Source organism: Xenopus tropicalis, chromosome 6 (assembly GCF_000004195.4).
Source record: "Xenopus tropicalis strain Nigerian chromosome 6, UCB_Xtro_10.0, whole genome shotgun sequence".
Lineage (NCBI taxonomy): Eukaryota > Metazoa > Chordata > Amphibia > Anura > Pipidae > Xenopus > Xenopus tropicalis.
This window is the reverse complement of record NC_030682.2, coordinates 112510493-112529258: the sequence shown is the minus strand read 5'-3', so window position 1 is coordinate 112529258 and position 18766 is coordinate 112510493. Positions and strand designations below refer to the sequence as shown.

Genomic DNA, 18766 nt, shown 5'->3' with positions numbered 1-18766 from the left:
AGGTTCTCAAGAGTACCTGAAGCAAACCTCAGCCCTACAGTCTGCTTGTTTGACACCACCCGTGATTTATTTCCAAGCATGAAACCCCCCATAGTTCAGTGCCATTCCCACCATCACCAATGCTCTAAATGGTATGAACTGTGAAAATCCTCTCCACTCCCCACTGGAATTGAGCCCCAGGCACTTGCCTACCGTGCATACCCCTAGTTCTGGCCCTGCACTCAAATACAGTGTTTTCTGATGACTCAGTATGAAAAGCCATGTCACCGAATCCATCCTGATCAGGTTGATTTCTAGGGTACTGCCCCAGCAAGCCCATCCCCATATATATTTTATATATATATATATATATATATATATATATATATATATATATATATATAAATCCAAATGAATTCTGCACTCCTTAGCATATAGCAAATAGACCCAGGTGCTACCACTTAAGCATTAGAATACACGTTCATAGGTAGACTGGTGCACACCGGAAATTTATTAACTTAATTTAATTTAAACAATACATGATCAGGTCGACGTTTCGGTCTCCTTCTAAGACCTTTATCAAGACCATATCTACATTAAAACCAATAAAGCTATAAATAGTTAAAAGCACAGACCCACACCCAATAGCAAGTTTCCACCTAGTCATGTGACAGGTTCAAACAACAGAAAGAACCCTGCACCCAGGAGAAAACATAATAAAACAAAACATAGAGAACACCAAACTACTCAATCCATTAATGAAAAAATAGGAAAAAGCAAAATGGTAGCAGAGCATAGAGCGTACTACATAGTAATCTATACAGAAATAAATAAACCTGAAGGTATCTCATAACCAATATCACTGACTGAGGAAGCATATACTCATTTAATCCAAATTAAGAGTTTTTATCCAAAACACCTCCCTTTGTACGAGAAGCTGAGATTTATCGCCCCCCCCCCACCTAATGGGTGGAACATGGTCAATCGCAATGTAGGGGAAAGTGGGTAACCTATTCCCACATTCCAAAAAATGTTTTGCCACTGGTTTATTTGTCACTCCATCTCTAAAGGCGGTACTGATAGCTGAGCGATGGCCATCCATCCATAACCTCAAAGTCTGATCACTCTTGCCTACATAAGACAGGCCACACGGACAGGTTATCAAATAAATCACGTGTGGTAGTACAAGTATTATGGTGCCTAATGGAGAGTCATTTACCAGTCTGTGGATGTAAAAAAGTCTCCCCTGGTGTCATATATCTGCGCTTAGTGCAATTAGGGCATTTAAAACATCCCGGTTTGTCACTGCGTAAACAGTATATATACCCAGAAAGTATAAAGCTGTAGTGAAAGACTAAAGAAAACTATCCAGCTATGTACAAAATAAATGTCTGTATTGTTTTATACATGGATTTACAGTAATGTAGATGCCTTTTATGTAAACACTGTAGATGAAATGCAGTAGATAAATCATTAGAATATTAATAAATACTTTTTTTTGTGCTAGGGATTTCGCAATGAGGTGTTTTATTCTGAGAAAGAATTCTAGTTTCCATAGCACTGTATAACATATCTAAATGTGCCATCTGGAAATTAACTCATGATTAAGTGTGTTTATGGAATTTGAGGTTTTTATGGGGCTAAACAGTAAGGGAAACCTTAATTGTTGCAGTTCAATATTTTAAATTACTATTAGACATCTATTTTATACTGTCAGGGAAAAATTACTGTAACTTGCTAAAAGTGTAAAGACTATGAAAAAATTGTTAAACGATGTTAGAAAACTATTACATCTGCAACAGCATTGCTTTTAGTTATTAGCCTGTATAGGGCGCCCAATAAGCCAACCCCCTGTAAGGTATTAAAGCAAAGGTTGACATAACTACAGTCTCTACAAGTGACATTGCACATCTAATTACACATCCCAAAGCAAAACATTGCCTGTCCATTGTTGAATGTTATTAGTAAAATTGATCTCACAGTACCATTGATCTCAGAACCCTCTGCTGTTAAATTACCTGAGTGCGCAGGGATATCCTGAATATCTACTGTGTTGAGTGCCAATCACTGTGTTGGTGTCACAAGGCAGCCCTGCCACAGGATAGTGACAGGACAAAGCCCCATTCTATTATGCTGCCAACAGTATTCCCTAGCTGATGTGTTTGAATTACGTGCAAATTATGGAATAGGTGTAAAAAGGACACCTAGGTGCCTCCCCTCCAAGTCTGACACAATAAAAACAATCCCTAATTTCATATTATATCCCCCTGGATTAACACATTTCTGTTATGGCCAAATAGTGTGTTCTCTAGCTTGCATTAATGCCATCTCTAGTTCTCATTATGGCAGCAAACCTTGTGTGGTTCTGGCTAACAAGTGTAACTGTTATTTGGCTTCTATCAGGATGCCTTCTCTTACACGAGAGAACATAGAATAATAATGCAATTATATTAGTTTCTCCAAAACTCTCAGCTATTTATTTGCAAATTACACAGCTATTCTTTATTTGGTTGTGATGTAATTTTAATCATAATCATATAAATGTAAAAATACTGTGACTGCAGGTCTAACAGCAGGGGGGCTTAATAAGGATCACAGAGAGGTGCATGTTGGGGAGCAGACATATGATGACACTGAGTATGGAGCCAGCAATAACAAGGGGAACCCTAATAAGTGTATTTAAATCCCACTGTAAAATTAACAGGATTCATTATTATGAAGCTAATGAAGCTGATGGAGACAAAAAAACATTCTCCAGGCACTCTAAATATTTCATTTAATAAAATACTAAATATGTGAAACACTAAAGCCGTATATAGTGGCCTAGTGTCAGCAATACTATCTGTAGGTAATATATATAATAATATATATAGCTTTATAAAGGGCTACTACTAGGATACACAGCGCTGTACAAGTTTACAGCGTATAAAAATGCACACTGGGAGGTCCAGCATTATAATAAATAAAATAAATAAGTATAAGTATACAGAAATTAAATGCCATGTGTTAAGAGACACAGATGGAAAGCAGTCCTTATTCCATAGAACTAACAATTTAACACATAACACATAACATAAAATGTATTTGTTTATACATGCTTAATGTTATATACAAATTTGAATTTCTAGATTACATTCAGAATCCTGTCTTCAGCTTCAAACCCAGTGGGTGAGCTGTAGCCTATAGGATAAACCCATGTAAATGGGATTTTTTTAAGAGTTTGGAATTCATTCCCAGAATTCCTTTTGTTTGCTTTTGTCTGTGTGAGACAGTCTCCTCAACCTTATTTATTTGTTTGTAGAACCACATGGTGACTCTACCTAAGTGGATCAGAAAACCCTGCACTACACTGATGAGCCTCAAAAAGGCGAAACCGGTCTGTAGTTGGGAATCTGTTCAGCTATTATCCTGGCTTCTGCTTTAAACCCAGTGGGTGAGCTGTAGCCTATAGGATAAACCCATGTAAATGGGTTTTTTTTAAGAGTTTGGAATTCACTCCCAGAATTCTTTTGTTTGTTTTGGATTACATTCAGCAAACCTCATTAATGCTTGTTAAAGTCTATATTTAAACAGAAGTCCTGGCAGTCATTTAGAGGGGAATGACTCTAGTCAAGGCTTGTAAAATCTAGGCAACCATTTGGGGGTTTTAACCTTGAGATAAAACTCTGTCCCCTTGTAAAATGTATAATGAAGCAGTAGAATTCTTAATGAATCAGATAAGTAAGTGCAGGACTGGCCAGACTGGGGATGACGTTGACGTAGTTGGCCAGCTTGAATGTATTGCAATATATGGACAAACAATATCTGTTTTGTTTAAAAGGGAGGGTATATATTGATAATGGGTGAGTGCAAAGGAGCTCTTGTTTCTGTATGAATTTTGTGGTAACAGTCTCATTGCACCCCTCCCTCCTAATGGTTAAAAACTTTTTTTTCTCTTTTTTTTCTGTGAGGAATACTACAGACATGTTGGTTGACCTTTATAGTAAAAAGAACCTAGTGCAGCATTTTATAAGCCATACCCACACCCCCACCAGGTATTAGTGTAAATCTCAGATATTGTCTGCAGATTGTCTGATACTAATAAGAGATGCACCAAAGCCTTCTTTTCTATATTCAGTGAAATACCCAATCTGTACAAAAGATTAGGCCAAATAGATCTAAGCTTAGCTGTCTTAAATTATCAATATACATGAGCAAAAAGCAAACAGTGTGTCATTGTAAGATACCCAATGCAGTATAACCACGTAAAATCAAGTTAATCTGGATTTGGTACGCCCCTACCCATAGATATGTAGTCATGAGGTTTTTTATTGAAACCAATAACAGTTCCCTTAAGCAATGCTAGAAATGTTGTGCATTTCTAACACTAAGGTATCTGCTGACTGTGAGGGTCAGTGAGCAAAAACACTTACTTGTGTAAATGTTTTGTGTAAAAGAATTGCATTAATATGAATCTTTCTTTGCAGACGATTCAGCTGCTGAGAGCTACACCTGCAATGAAACAGTGGGACAAGCTTCCAACTCTACAGGAGCAACTCACAACCGGGAGATGATGGAGGTGATCACTACCAATGGAAATGCCATTTCTGAACAGGAGGAGCAGCCCCTGAATCTGAGTGACTGTCCTGTCTCAAGCCAGCTAAATCCAGAATACCGGATAGATGATCATAGTAGCAATGGGAAGCACCCATACAAAAACCTCCTCATAGGAGACCTCAAAATGGACAGAGAAGCAAGGGAAAATGGAAACAAGGTAAGGTGCAAGCAACCACATTTTACACATTGGATTTTGGGGATCCACTCCAGTGGATGAAACATCAACACATTATAAAGCGGCTAGATTGCCAATAGAGAAACTAGTATTGGGCACCACACTACATTTGTTGTTGCCTCTTTGGGAGTTAATGTGCTTTATACAAAACCATGCAGTTCCTTTGAATTTTAGTGTTACCAGAAGCCATTGGGTCTGTGGTATGTTACTTTACACTTTCCTACTTCAATTAAACACTAATGGGGGAATGTAATAAAGCACAGGGCAAACAATTTTACCTGCATGTAAAGGTTTTGTGAACTGAGCGATGAACATTTAGACTTTGCAATGTCATTTTTTTGAACATTATTACATTGAGAATTACAAATTGTCCCTGTTAAAGTCTATTAGCCATGACTGACCCTTTATATGCTAGTGCTCTACTAGTCAGGGAAAGATAATGGCATAATAGCAGCCAAGGGTTAAGATAATCTGGGTTTATTTTGTTATATATGTATTTTCAACAATACAAGTTGAAAAGCAGTTGCATATATTACAATCCAAACAAAACACACATATGTAAAGATGTCATAATATCACACAAAATAGTGAGATTCTGTATAACAGAGCCCACACACATTATAATATGCCAAGGGCAAGGTCATTTTACTTTACACCTCCACAAATGCTGGGAATTGTATGAAAACAATTGTAATTTTGTTGTCATTGTATCAAAGGTGATGCCTGTGTTATTTCTGTGCCTGTGTAAAGAGGAGTAGGAACTGTATATGCAATTTATAGTAATTGCATATGAGCAGTGACCAGTAGATTCAGTAGGTCACCCATCTGGAATTTTCTTATTTTTTAGCTATTTTAACTTGAGGGACTTGCGGGCAATGCAATGAACTAGCATATGCCATAGAAGTGTAATACTCGAGCTGACCCTAATATTGTCATTCCAATAAAAATAGAAGCCACATTACCAATATTTAGGCACCTTCAGAACCACAGGGTACTAAGTTGGCAGAGGGATGTTGTGCAATATCAGAATAGATAAGGCTAACTTTCCCTTTCCTAAAAGGTATTGTATAACAAATGCAGCCTGCAAGACACTAATCCAAATAGGATTTGTCATAGGGAGTTTTCTATTGATTACTGCTGTATCCTTCCATGTGATATACTTGCTAGATTTGCAGCTCATACATTGACAGCAATTGCTGGGATTTGGAACAAGTTAGAAGATTTTTCCTCTATATTTTGGCTACAGTAATGTCTAGTGTGTGTTATTTTAGAGGGCATCTTTTAGAAACAAGACAAGACAAAGCGAAAACATTATTATACTGTAAATATAAACACTCCATGAATGTTTGTACAGCTGGGATAATTCTTCCATTATAATCAATAATGTTTTGCTTAACTTTAAGAATCCTAACCAAAGATGACTGAATTAAATTGGACATTGTGGCAGATATTTGCTTCTGACAGTTCTTCAGTGCATGTATATTGAAAGCATCATGTCTTAATCACACTTGCACAGACATTTCCAAGTATGTCAGCCTTGAATACACCAGACGTTCAAGCTACATAATCATTGCAATCATCAGAAATGCTTACACTGAAGACTAAGGATTATATATATATATATATATATATATATATATATGTGTGTGTGTGTATATGTATATATATATATATATATATATATATATTATATATATATATATATTATATATATATATATATATATAAAACTAGAGAGAGAGAGTCTTGAAAAGTTGAGACAGACACTTTATTGATTGGTTCATCAAGCAGACAGCCAGACAGCACTGTCAGCATGAGTGGCCCAGAGGGATACAATTGATTGATTGCATAAAAAATAGAATTATGGTTGACACAGAATATGACTGCCTCATTCAGGAACTAGGTGATATATTAGAGCCTGTTTCTGGCATAGGGAGAATATACCTAATACATAAACAGGGGCCAGCAGGCAGCACATCAGTGTTACACATACAGGAGACATGGGCTAACGGGGAACACATGGATTGTATAGATACAGGAGCTATAGGCTAATTGGCAATATATGGATGGTACAGATACAGGTGATGTGCGCTGGCAGGCAGCCAGAAGACATGGGCCAGTAGGCATCTTATGGATGGTACACACACAGGAGACATTGACCAGTGGGCATCTTATGGATGGTACAGATAGAGGGGTTGTGGGTCAGAAAATGACACATGGCTGCAAAAAAGGTTGGGGACCTCTGTAATATAGTGTTGATGTCACACAAATTCCATATAAGTGAATGGGGCAGATAGCTGAGGATAGAATCTACTTTATATAATTTACTATTTACTATTGTAGAAAATAGTTTCTGATACCTCCCTTGGTAGGAGGTAGGATGCAACTAGACCTTTACCTATGCTGTTGCTACAAGATCCTTTTAATATTTTTAACTGTAATCTCTATTTTGCTCTAGAAAGGTATGTTTATTCTAACACTCATACCTTTTCACAATATGTTTTACAGGTGATGAGAAAACTGGGTTCCACAAATAGGACATGATTAATATAGGCAATAAAAATCCTTGTAGGCTGATACAAAGCATTGCAATTTGGCCATGAAATGTGGACCAAAAACATACAATCCTTTGCCAACCCAGATGGGTGACTTCTTATATCCTTATCATATAGAGCAGCAGGGGGTTCATTATTGCAAATATACTCATTATTTGTAATGAAGCATCCATGTGCAAAAATACGCAATAAAATTAACATGATATGTGGACTGAGTAAATCTAATAAACAGGTGAAAGAAAAGAAAACATTTGTTCATTCAGGAAAACAAGTAAATGCATGTATTTCAAGCTATAATTGTGTTTAATTAATAGTTCCTAATGTACATTTTAGCACAATCAATTATAAAACTTTCAGAATTAATACCAGGCGTTTAGGCTTCTGCTGTATAACACAATCATTTGTAGCGGGAGTGAAAGCTATTTTAATTATTCTGGGAATAGAAAAAGATGATCCTTGCAATGTGATAAATCAGAGCCCCGATCTATTAGTGTAAAACAATAAAACCAATAAGAACTCTAATGAAAAGGTAAGAATAAAGTGACCCACTGAATGGAAAATAAGCATCACAGATAGTCCTATGTCCTCAATAACATTTCACAGCGTGCTGATATATCTCCTCAGACAGCTCATATAAATATATCTCATTAGCTCATTTAAGATGCCCATAAATTCAAGTACCCATTCAGAGAGTTAAGATTGCACAAACATCATTATAATCCCCACAGCTTGAACGTGCCCCCTCCGGCTCCAGAAGATTTCACTAACCTGATTAATTGCCTAAAAAGCTGTTTGATAAGAAGGCACTTTACTTTCCAGAATCAAAAATAAAAATGATTTTCCAGTTTAATGGATTGAGGGGTTTCTACTAATAGCGTATTTGCAGCTGTGTCGTCGTTCTGTTCAGTACTGTGATTTTATTGTTGTTATTAAAAGGCAATTATTAACTGTCTGGACTAGACATAAATCTATTGTGTGCCATTGGATTTGTGACTCGGGGCTTTGGTGAGGGATTCACTACAATGTGGGACTATATAGAACAAAGGGACAATGTACATTCAGATTAGAGTTCTCATTGTACATGGTCCAGTGTAACAAATAATGGCAGAGGATATCACAAACTATATAAGCAGATGGCAGTCTTGGGCAGCCTGCCACCCTCCAGATATTTATAATATACAACTCCCAGCATCCCAACCAGTCCTTGAATAGGAGGCATAATCATTGTTCCAAAATATTGCTAAGACCATCCTGAGACCATCTCTGGTTTTGACTTTTTATCTGGAAATGCATGTCCTTGTGCTTTAATCTCTATAATGGACAACTGCAAAGTTGTAGCTGACTAAAGTTTAATCCCCAACTTACTTTATGGGAACCACCTGAAAGTAACAGCCAGTGTTGCCGTTTTCAACCCAAAATGAATGCTTGCCATTAGCTTTACAATATCTGGTCTATTTTATACTCGTGACTGGCAGCAGTTTTATATACCAGTGATCTTTTATTATCCCTGGCCTTCTTTAGGATACATAGAATTTTTATACAATCACCAGTATTTGCCTTGTACAGAGGTATAACTTACAAAATTCTTTCAGCTATTTCTGTGTAGTTGTGCTGGCCTGAACTTCTCAGTCATGTTACTGTTTGGTCACATAATGTGTCTCCTGTCTTGGTTCTTTGAGAAGAGAAAGTTGTCTAAGCATTGCCAGTGTATATGTGCTTATAGCCTGAAAGTCAAGAAAATGTGCTTCAGCCATAAAATCTACATCAACAGATATTTGCCTTTTATAACTTCAACTGAACAGGCTGATGAAAGCTTATTGCTGATTGGTTGCTATGAGTTACTGCACAGGAGCAAATTGGCTCAATGGTAGTAAATCAGCTCGGCTGTGTTTGGTTCCTGGCTATCAGGGGAATAGGTTTTGGAACATGCAAAGGCATTAACAGCGCACTGGCAGTATGAAAGGAAAGGATTTAAAAGTAGTGGAGATAAATGGTCTGTACTTAAACTCCCCTTTCTATATAACAAATTGAAGTACCAAATTTTATATTCTGGCCACAAGAGAACATTGATGCAAAGAAATCAATTGCATATAATAAACTGTTCCATCCCAGTGCTCCGGCCCAGCACAACCTGCCTTACTGTGCGACTGGCATACCGTACATTCCGAGACACATATGGCCTTATGGGAGGCTAAAAAGCTCAGCTACGCAATATGAAAATTCAAAATAGGCGAGTTCTTGCAGGCTATTATTACGTAATGTAATTGAACAAAAGACCTGTTTAGTTTAGTGCCGAGTTGGCTTTGTGGGGAGTTATTTTTGCTCTAACCAGGAGTTTGCCTGGCGCTGATTCAGCCTAATTCATTTCTTTTTCTTTGCTGCACTTGATATATGATGCACTTTAATGGCAATGTTTCAGTAAATGTAGAATGACTGGAGAATCAGCAGCAATATTTTTTTTCACAAAAATCTATATACAGAAGTGCAATCATTTCTTTTATTCTGGAATATACTACAGTGGACAAACTAAAGATGTGTCTTGTTCTTCCGATTGGTATTGATTTTTACCCTCTGCTACATGGGATCTGTTCTATACACTAAACCACGGTGCTCTTAGCGTAAAGGACTTCACCGACACATCTACTGAATCCATCCCTAAAATCTCTATATTCTTTATAAAATTTCCCATTGTTTTCATTCTTTATATAGAACCTACATATGCTTGTAAAAGTAAAAAGGTTATACCACAAGCACATTCTTAACCAAATCTGTTTGCTCAGCACTTCAACAATATCACAGGGACTTCAAGCAGTTCACCTGACTGCCAGCTACTGATTAGGTCTGGTCTCCATACCTTAGCTCCCCCTCATGATAAACCCCATCCCCTATCTCTCACACTGCCAGAATGGCCACCCCCTTCTACTTCCTGCCCATCAAATACCCTTCCACAACCAACTTTATTCCTCCAAAAGTGAACACACCCTTATATACTTGTAAAGTCTATCCCAGATATTACTAAACATTGAACAGTAGGAACAGCCATTATCACTGGCTTTCAGGACATCCCTGGAGCCTGGTTAAAATTAAACTAGTACACTACAGGATGTAAATTAAATGTCATTTCAATATCTATAGTTAAGGCTATGATTAGTTAAGGTTGACCCCTAGGGGACTTCTCCCTAGAATTTTCCAAGTCCCAGCTGTAAGCAACCTACTGTATATAGGGAAGTGCAGGGGCCAGATAATATCTAATGGCAGGAGAAAACTGCCCCGGTGGAGAGACTGCACCTTGTGAGGTTTAATCAAAAGATAGATACCTTAAGGGTCCTGGCCGCAGGTAACATATCTCTCGAATATGCTTTTCCCTTCACCTACGGATGTAAAACACATTAGTCACAGTGATCTGGCTTCATGGAAAAATGGAAAAGAAGGCAATTTCCTGTGATTAAGCTAAAAATCATTTAAAACTGGCCAATCACGCCTCTAGCCATATGACTGTGTCATTCTCAAGTCATATTTTGATATTTTCAGCCATTCCATTATTTCTTTATAACATATTAAAGAAATAAGACTACAGAAATGAATATGTTAGTATTTTCTCAATCTTCTTTTATTTATCTCCTGGGATTATTATGTGTAATTTGTACTTAATTGCTATTTCAAAATAAAGTTCCTTATATCAGTCATGGGCAAGGAACTGTATAAAGCACATTCCCTTAAGAACAATTATTTTAATGTTACCATCCATAAATAGTATTAGACTCGTGTAGAGAATTTGTTTGTGTAGCTTTACTGAGCAAGGACCAAATTAAAAAAAAAAAGATGGGCCCTCACTGTGCAGACTGGCTGGGGCCCCAGGTCAGTATATACTACACACATGTCCAGTCAGCATCCCTCTGTTGTTGGATTCCAAACATTCCAACAATTTGTAATTCAACAATAGCTAGGGGGCAACTGCGACAACCATGAGTGGCTACTATTACTTGCCACTTTAGGAAACTGCTTATGGCCCCAGTTACTGGCATTATCCAGCCCATGGTCTCCAGCCCATCTACTTGTAGCCGGTCAGTCCTGATACAGGGACATACTTTTTTCAGGAGGCCAAAACAAATACACTCGCATTGCCCTGTATAGTATAGTAGATGAAGATATGCTTAGTATTAGAATGAAGCACTAGTCTGCAATGGCCCTGTATTTAGCTTGGTGTGTTATACATGTGGCAAAATAGGTCTTATTTGCCACAACAACAAATCTTAATTCAATTTATAGATTTCCTCCTACCAAATTTCTGCAGAATGTAACAAGTGAATACAGAAATAATAACCAAGCTAATGCACCTATTTTTTCCCAGTCTCCAGCACACAGCTACTCCAGCTATGATTCTGGGAAGAATGAAAGTGTAGGGGGCTGTGGGGAAGATCTCTCCATGACCCGGGGAGATGAAGATGAAGATGACCATGATGACCATGAAGATGCTGAAAAGGCAGCTGAATCAGACGGAGTAGAAGCAGAACGCCTTAAAGCTTTTAATGTAAGTTCTTTTATTGTTCATGTGTATTGTAACTTACTAGTGAGACACTATAAAACAACACAAAAACACATTAGTTGTTTGCAGTTTTTTTTTTAAGTTTCTTAATCCCCTATATATAAAAATAAATGGTTGTCAAACATTGACAATGACACCTTTTAATGCATCTTGAAAATGTAACTAACAAACAATATATTTCATCCCTATACTCTACAGTCTATAACCACATAAAGTATAGCCTTTCTTTAGTAACTGCATAGGTGCACTTTAGCACCAGTGTTAGTAAATCATGCCCTGCATGCTGTCCTCATGGAATTTGTGTAAAGGGTATTGTTGCTATTGGATTTTCCTTTCTTTGTGCATTGGTTTGCTCTAGAGAACATTATCACGTGAGGTTTACAAGGATCATATGGTGTTCTGCTTTGATAATGTGGTTGATGTAGAGCATGGTTAGGTTGGGTTCATTGCATGTATTGTTGTACCTTTTTTGGGTACTATTTATGTATTTGTTTTGTTCTTTTAATATCAATTGATGTAAAATTTGTTATAATTAAACAGATCTTTGATATCTGAAGCACTTAATAAGCCTTGTCAACCTGCAAACTAAAACAATCACACAACTGTTTTTTTTTTTTTTTTTGTTTTGTCTTTTTGTTACTGCGTATTCCCTCTTTACTATTGGCTAATGGTTATACTTAGTAACCTACAACAATAAAACATATAGAAGGGTGATTGTGACCAGACATGTCCATTTTTAATAATAGGCTTGTAATGTCTGAAAAAAAGGTCTAGACATGGCCAAGAACACTCAGCCTATACAACGAGTTGTGCTGTTGCGTTGTATGTGGTAGCCACTGTGTAGAAAGTGTTTCTTGTTACTGTTTACACAATTAAACACAATATATTGTTTCCTGTTTATGTGCATGTTAAGCAAACCATTCTTTGATTTATCTAAGCCAAGGGCCTGAATTTATTTCTGTTATGATTAATTCTGGTAGATGTCATTAGAATGAAATCAACATAAACCATTTGCCTTCTGGCATGTCCTATCAAATAACCCTGAGCAGGAAATTTATCTAGAAGAGGAACATGCCTTAATCTGCAAACCGTCTAACCTTCTTCCAAGGAAAAGTGCTTTTCCAGTCAGTAATCAAAGTTAGAAAGAGAGCAGCCCTCCAATCCCTTCTCCTCTGTCTCCCTCTTGCCAACAGATGTTTGTCAGGCTGTTTGTAGATGAAAACTTGGACCGAATGGTCCCTATATCTAAGCAGCCCAAAGAAAAGATCCAGGCTATCATTGACTCATGCAGGCGTCAATTCCCTGAATATCAAGAACGTGCCAGAAAACGTATACGCACTTACCTCAAGTCCTGCAGGCGGATGAAAAGAAGTGGTTTTGAGATGGTGAGTTTTAACTTAAAACCAAGCCCATCAAAAACCCCTATATGTAACTCCATGGCACTATTTTGTTTTCATCTTAGTGTATTTTTTTTATTTCAAATTATTGTCAGGTCAAAACATTTTTTTATCCTCTCATCATCCCTGAAATTCCCCCTACTCTCAGCAGAATATATAGAGTAACAGAGTTTCATTAGTAGGTTATCATGTGTATAGGCATATTGGGTATTGCTAAAAGAAGAAAATGCCTCAGCACCAAATTATGGTTTCATAGTCTGGAAAATAAAAGTCATATTTGGCCCTGCAATTGTTGTGAGCCACATGTCCCTGTTTCCCCGGCAGTCTGTTGCTTGGGTAAGGATGATGGAAACTGATGGTTCACAATCGCTGGAGGATCCCAAGTCTGAAATGCTTTATCTAGAATTTTGGTGAAAATGTTTTTTTGTAGAGAACCTTGGATTACTGTTGGTTTGAATATAGATTGGTATGTTCTATTCAGCTTTAATTTTCAGAAGATTCATGTGCTCTACAATGTCTGCAGAATGCAAAAATCTATTGTCTTAAAGAATTTAAAAACGATCTAATCACAAGTGTGTAGCGTATGAACACTTGGGGCTCATATTTATTGCCTTGTTTGCTTTTTTTATCCATCAGCTTTCTAAAAAACATAATTTTAGGGTAAAAAAATCATGTATGCCATTCATAAGAGGACACTGGCCAAGAACATTGGTGCTCTCCGCTGTATTGCAGAGCTCCATAGAATATCCTTGGAAGCATATAAATCAAATATACAATGAGCAGTTGCAACCATATATATATATATATAGCACAAAATGCAATGTTTTTGTACAGAGTTAATGCTACATAGATAAACAACTGAGTTGTGAAAAGATAATCCAACGCAATACTAACAGCAGCAGCTGAGTGAGAGAAAACAATAAATACTTGGCAAAGGGATAGGATCTTTGTTTGTTTCTTGGCAGTCATTCGCGTTGGTGTTATCTCTTAGTATTATTACTTTTCTGCCGACCAGGCTCCTGTGTATAGGAATAAAATGCAGTAAATTACATGATATTTTGGGGTACAGTTTCCTGTCGATAAAGCTGGACACATTACTTGATTCTGGTGCAAATAAATATAAAATGACCAAAGGGAGTGAGTAGATTGTAGGTGGATGGGGTGAGTTGGTTAGACAGATGCAAGGAAAATTAAGGGAGTAAAGAAAACATTTGGCTTTAATAGGAAAGTAGATGGTGGATGGGTAAGATAAATAGATGCCCGTGTATTAACGTGAGGGAGAGATAAATGAGAGGTGTTTATGCTTCTTTGTAAAAGTGACTGTTAGAAGTGTAGTGTTCGTTGACGTTTAGGCTTTAGTATAGAGTAAAGAGGCAGAAATCTTTGGCCAGATCTGTCCCACAAATGAAGTCTTTTGGGCCATGTGTGATAATCTAAAGTCAGATCAATTCTGTCAAAAGCAACAAGATTTCTTTAATAGAAACATAATAAAGAAACGACTAATTCTGATTCTCCTGCTGATACTGATTCCCCATCTTTCAGAGCACATACACTCTAGGTGGAGGGATGCTGTACATGAAATAATATTGTCAGGCAGTTGGACTAACATATGCCTTCACTTTGTACTGTTGGTGCAGATACAGCCTGTTCAGAGGGCATTTGGCGTAATTACTATTAGCGGAGTGTATACATAGTCAAATGGCCAAAGAGCACAGGATAAAACCTTCAGAAAACATTTTTTTAATAAGAGGGAATTTGGGTCACTTTGCTCTGTGAACTCATCAGATGGCAGTCAGTGGTGGCTGATGGGCTCATCTGCTGATGCCTTTTCTCTAAAAGTTTCTGAGGCATTGGAACATCTGAAAGTGAAAGGGATGCAGATCCCTTCTGTGTTCATTCAGATCAATCCTATCTCTGTCCCCTGGTTATATATTATTTATGCCATGAGTCTTTTAACCCCTTACTGTACAATATTCCTTTTTTTTTTATCAACGTGGAACTGTCTGACCCCATGAGAATATGCTTTTTCAGCAATCCTGGACCGGCAAGTAAGAGAACAGAAGAAAATACAATTCAATGTGGTCAGAATGTGACCATTATTAAATCTATTTCAGTTATGTTTGGGTGACAGGAACCTATTCCTTGCTATTAATGTCCTTGTGTGAGTTTGATTTGACTAAAAATCTTTACCAGAGATCAGCTGGACTTTCAGAGGAAACAATGGGGTGCGCATAAGGGAGCATGGCCTGTAGCGTGTACCTGACATATATCAGCTCACATGGTTTTCAGAGAGACTCTGTGAAGGGAGAATAAGAGGAGGCAGATTTGTTAATTTTCATGCTGAAGGTTTCATTCTAAATTTGACCATGAAAAAGAATGATGTTGTACTTTTTTTTCTTGATGATTAGTATATTTATGCATTGTTCCATTCATTCTTAAAAATATGACTGTTTAAAAAAAACTAAAAAATAAAATAGCTTTAATGTTTAAAATACACCTCCCTTTCATTTCTATAGAAGCTTGCCAGGTTTTTCTTGCGGAATTGTTTTATTCTCATTTTTCTGTTTTTTTCCGATTGATTAATCTCCTTAAAAGGCAAGTTAAGGTGGCCATACATGGGCAGATTTAAGATGCTGATTTGGGCCCTTCAGACTGATTCAGCAGCTTATCTGCTCGTGTATGGGGCCCTCCGACGAGCCAACCTGTCCAAAATCTGGCTTAAAATTTTCCAGATCTCAATCGGGTAGGTTTGGTTTCCGTATTGGCTCACTGATGTGATCCTCACTCTGACTGCTCATATTCCAGATATTGTAATCCAATCATTTAACCCTAAAGCCAAATTATCAGATTAGGCCAATATCACCCTCATTTTAGGTGGGCATCTTGAGGGAAAGATCTGCTTGTTTGGCAAGGTCACCAATGAGAAGATCTTCACCAGCTTTAGGGGTACATTTTTACATTAAAGTTATCAAAGATTCTTATCCCCCTTTGCTAAATATGCCCTTTTCTATTGTTTAGCAGAGCAATGTATTTATTATATACATGACTATCAAATGAATAAATAGATCACTCATCCTAATAAAATACTGCAACTTTACCAGACTGCCGCTTAAAGAACGGCTGCCTACATGCCAGCTTTGCCTTTTGATATGCTTTTGTTCTTAAGAACCCTGGTAACAGTAGATAAAATCGCTCTGTTAAATAAACAAATGAAGAACATTTTTAAGTCATTTTATTTTAACCTGTGTTTAAACAGAAAACAGGAGTATAACAAATATAATGATAGCTCTCATTAAAATTTGATGGAAGCTGGGAGAGCACAAGGAACCTCTTGAATGTGGATGGGAGCGAGGGCAGAGTTAATGGAGTGATAGGGAATTAGTACAATGGAACAATTGGGGAGACATGAAGTGGAGAGCAGATGAAAAGCAGTTGACTCTGACTCATTTAAAAGAGTGAAAGGTTCTGGAAGAAAAAGTATAAAAAAAAATAATGGGCTGAAGGAAGAGCGCTGGAAGCTATGTACCTAGCCTGGAAAGAAGTAAAAAATGTTTCAACTAAAGGAAAATGGCAAATGAGACTCGGGGTTTACGGGAGGCATGAATTCTGTAAGTCATCAATAAGTCATTTGAAGAGAACAAAAACTGTTGAGGTCATAAGAATTTTAAGCCAATCTGAAGGTTGAAGACACAATTCCTTTCCGATCCCCTTCAGTTAGCAATAAGATGCATAATATAGCGGCTTCCTGGGTGTTCTGCACCTCACAGTCAGTGACTCATATAGATGCCTGGTACTTTGTCTGTAACACTACAGAGTCACAAAGTAAATTAGTAGCGCGCATCTTTGCTGCTGTTAGACACTATCGTGATTCCTCTTTCATGTGCCGCTAAGCAAAGAACTGCTGCTGGGCCAGCCGCTGGATACTTTCTCTTGGTTTCTTCACTCCCTGGAAAATTGCAACTTCCTTTGAATGGTTTTGTGCTTATTATATAGATTTTTATTTGCCGGTAGCCATAACATGTAACATATACTTCATACTGAAATGTCACAGCTTCAGATTGATGCCTTTGTTTTATGCAGAGATGGGACAGAAGAAATGAGTATGGGATCCCATGTATACACATTGCTAGTTGATGGGATAGGCTTTTGTGCAAAGATGGATTCTGGGCCAGACCTTTACCTAGTAGCATTCTTGAAAAATTAAGTAAAAAAAACTTTTGAATAAATCTTTGACACTTTTATTTACAAAAGCCTTGCAATTATGTTTTTCCTCTATACATGCTCAATACTGGTTGCAGGTTCAGTCAGTGTCCCCCAGGAGGCTGTGTGCAGCTTTCTTCCTTATATTTGCTTAATGGTATATTGAAAAATTGGGCAAAAGTGCAAAAAGAAATAATGATGATGCTTTGTGCTAACTTAAACACATCAATCAATACTCAATGGAAACTGCTAATACAATAATAGTTTATAGCATCAGTTTTGGTTACCCCCGAATACTGAATCCTCCAGAAAGAGGAGGCCCAAGCGATGGCTGGTGGTTTCCATTAATGTCAATAAGAGACAGGAATTACCCTTCAAAGGAAAAACTTTCACCTGTGCAGGAGAGAACTATATAATATATCGCTTAATGTATTCACATTTGACCGAATTCTGTTTGTTCAGCAGAACCAAATCTGAGCCCTAATGTGACTTTGAAGCTGTGGACAACTGGAGGCAACATTTTTTTTTCTTTAAAATGAATTCATTGGATTCTCCTCCAAGCTAAGCAAATTACACAGGGACTGGAGCTGGCAAATGAATAAATACCAGAGGAGGTTGTAGTAAGAAGACAGTGTATATACTTAAGGTGTAATATTTTATCTAGTAAATATAGTAACCAAAAAATGCTACCTGCTTATTGGTGGTAACTTTGCACCTTTTATTACATTACCCTAAAGGTTTTAGGCACACTATGGCACTCAACGGTAAATCATACTGTATATGATATAGCCCATGAATTAGAAAAGTTGTTTTTTAATGTTTGAAAGAACACAAATGTGTGTATTACTCATCCTACTAGCTGCTGCCATGTCATTTTAAAGATGGAGTGACACTTGTGGACCAACTACCTTCTTTCTAATGTAGGGTCTGTTACAACAAAGGCCATAGCGTTCAATTGTATATTTTATCTTTTGGGTTTGTTACAGAGGCTGGAAAGACTCTATCACCAGAATAGGATATTTGTGGATATAGCTAGCTAAGGTTCTTGGGGCTCTTAGCAAAATCTCAGTAACCACAATGCTTCTGGATCAAGAACAATAAGCTCATTATTATTTATTCTAGTACGGCAGATAAAAGAGAGAAATGTGAGGAAATGCCACATGTGATTTTCATGTATCTGCTGGGCGATTAACCTTTACTAGTCCTCATTTATCATCCTTGCAGTATCCATTTCCCTTTTTTGGTTTATGTGTATATGTGCATTTGACATGGCATTTCAGTGTGTGCTCATAAAACTCCTCACTGATCCACAATACCC

General features: G+C 37.3%; 1 protein-coding gene across 3 annotated transcripts in view; it reads left to right on the top strand.

Moving 5' to 3' along the window:
* nol4 (nucleolar protein 4) overlaps positions 1-18766 on the top strand; it is a 150394-nt gene that overhangs the window by 119451 nt on the left and 12177 nt on the right. For 2 of the 3 annotated variants that reach the window (XM_031903923.1, XM_031903922.1), the window contains exons 6-8: positions 4446-4732; positions 11657-11836; positions 13045-13236. In XM_031903923.1, the coding sequence (XP_031759783.1) occupies positions 4446-4732; positions 11657-11836; positions 13045-13236 (659 nt within the window). The remainder of the gene's footprint in view (positions 1-4445; positions 4733-11656; positions 11837-13044; positions 13237-18766) is intronic. The other variant, XM_031903924.1, reaches the window with a different exon arrangement.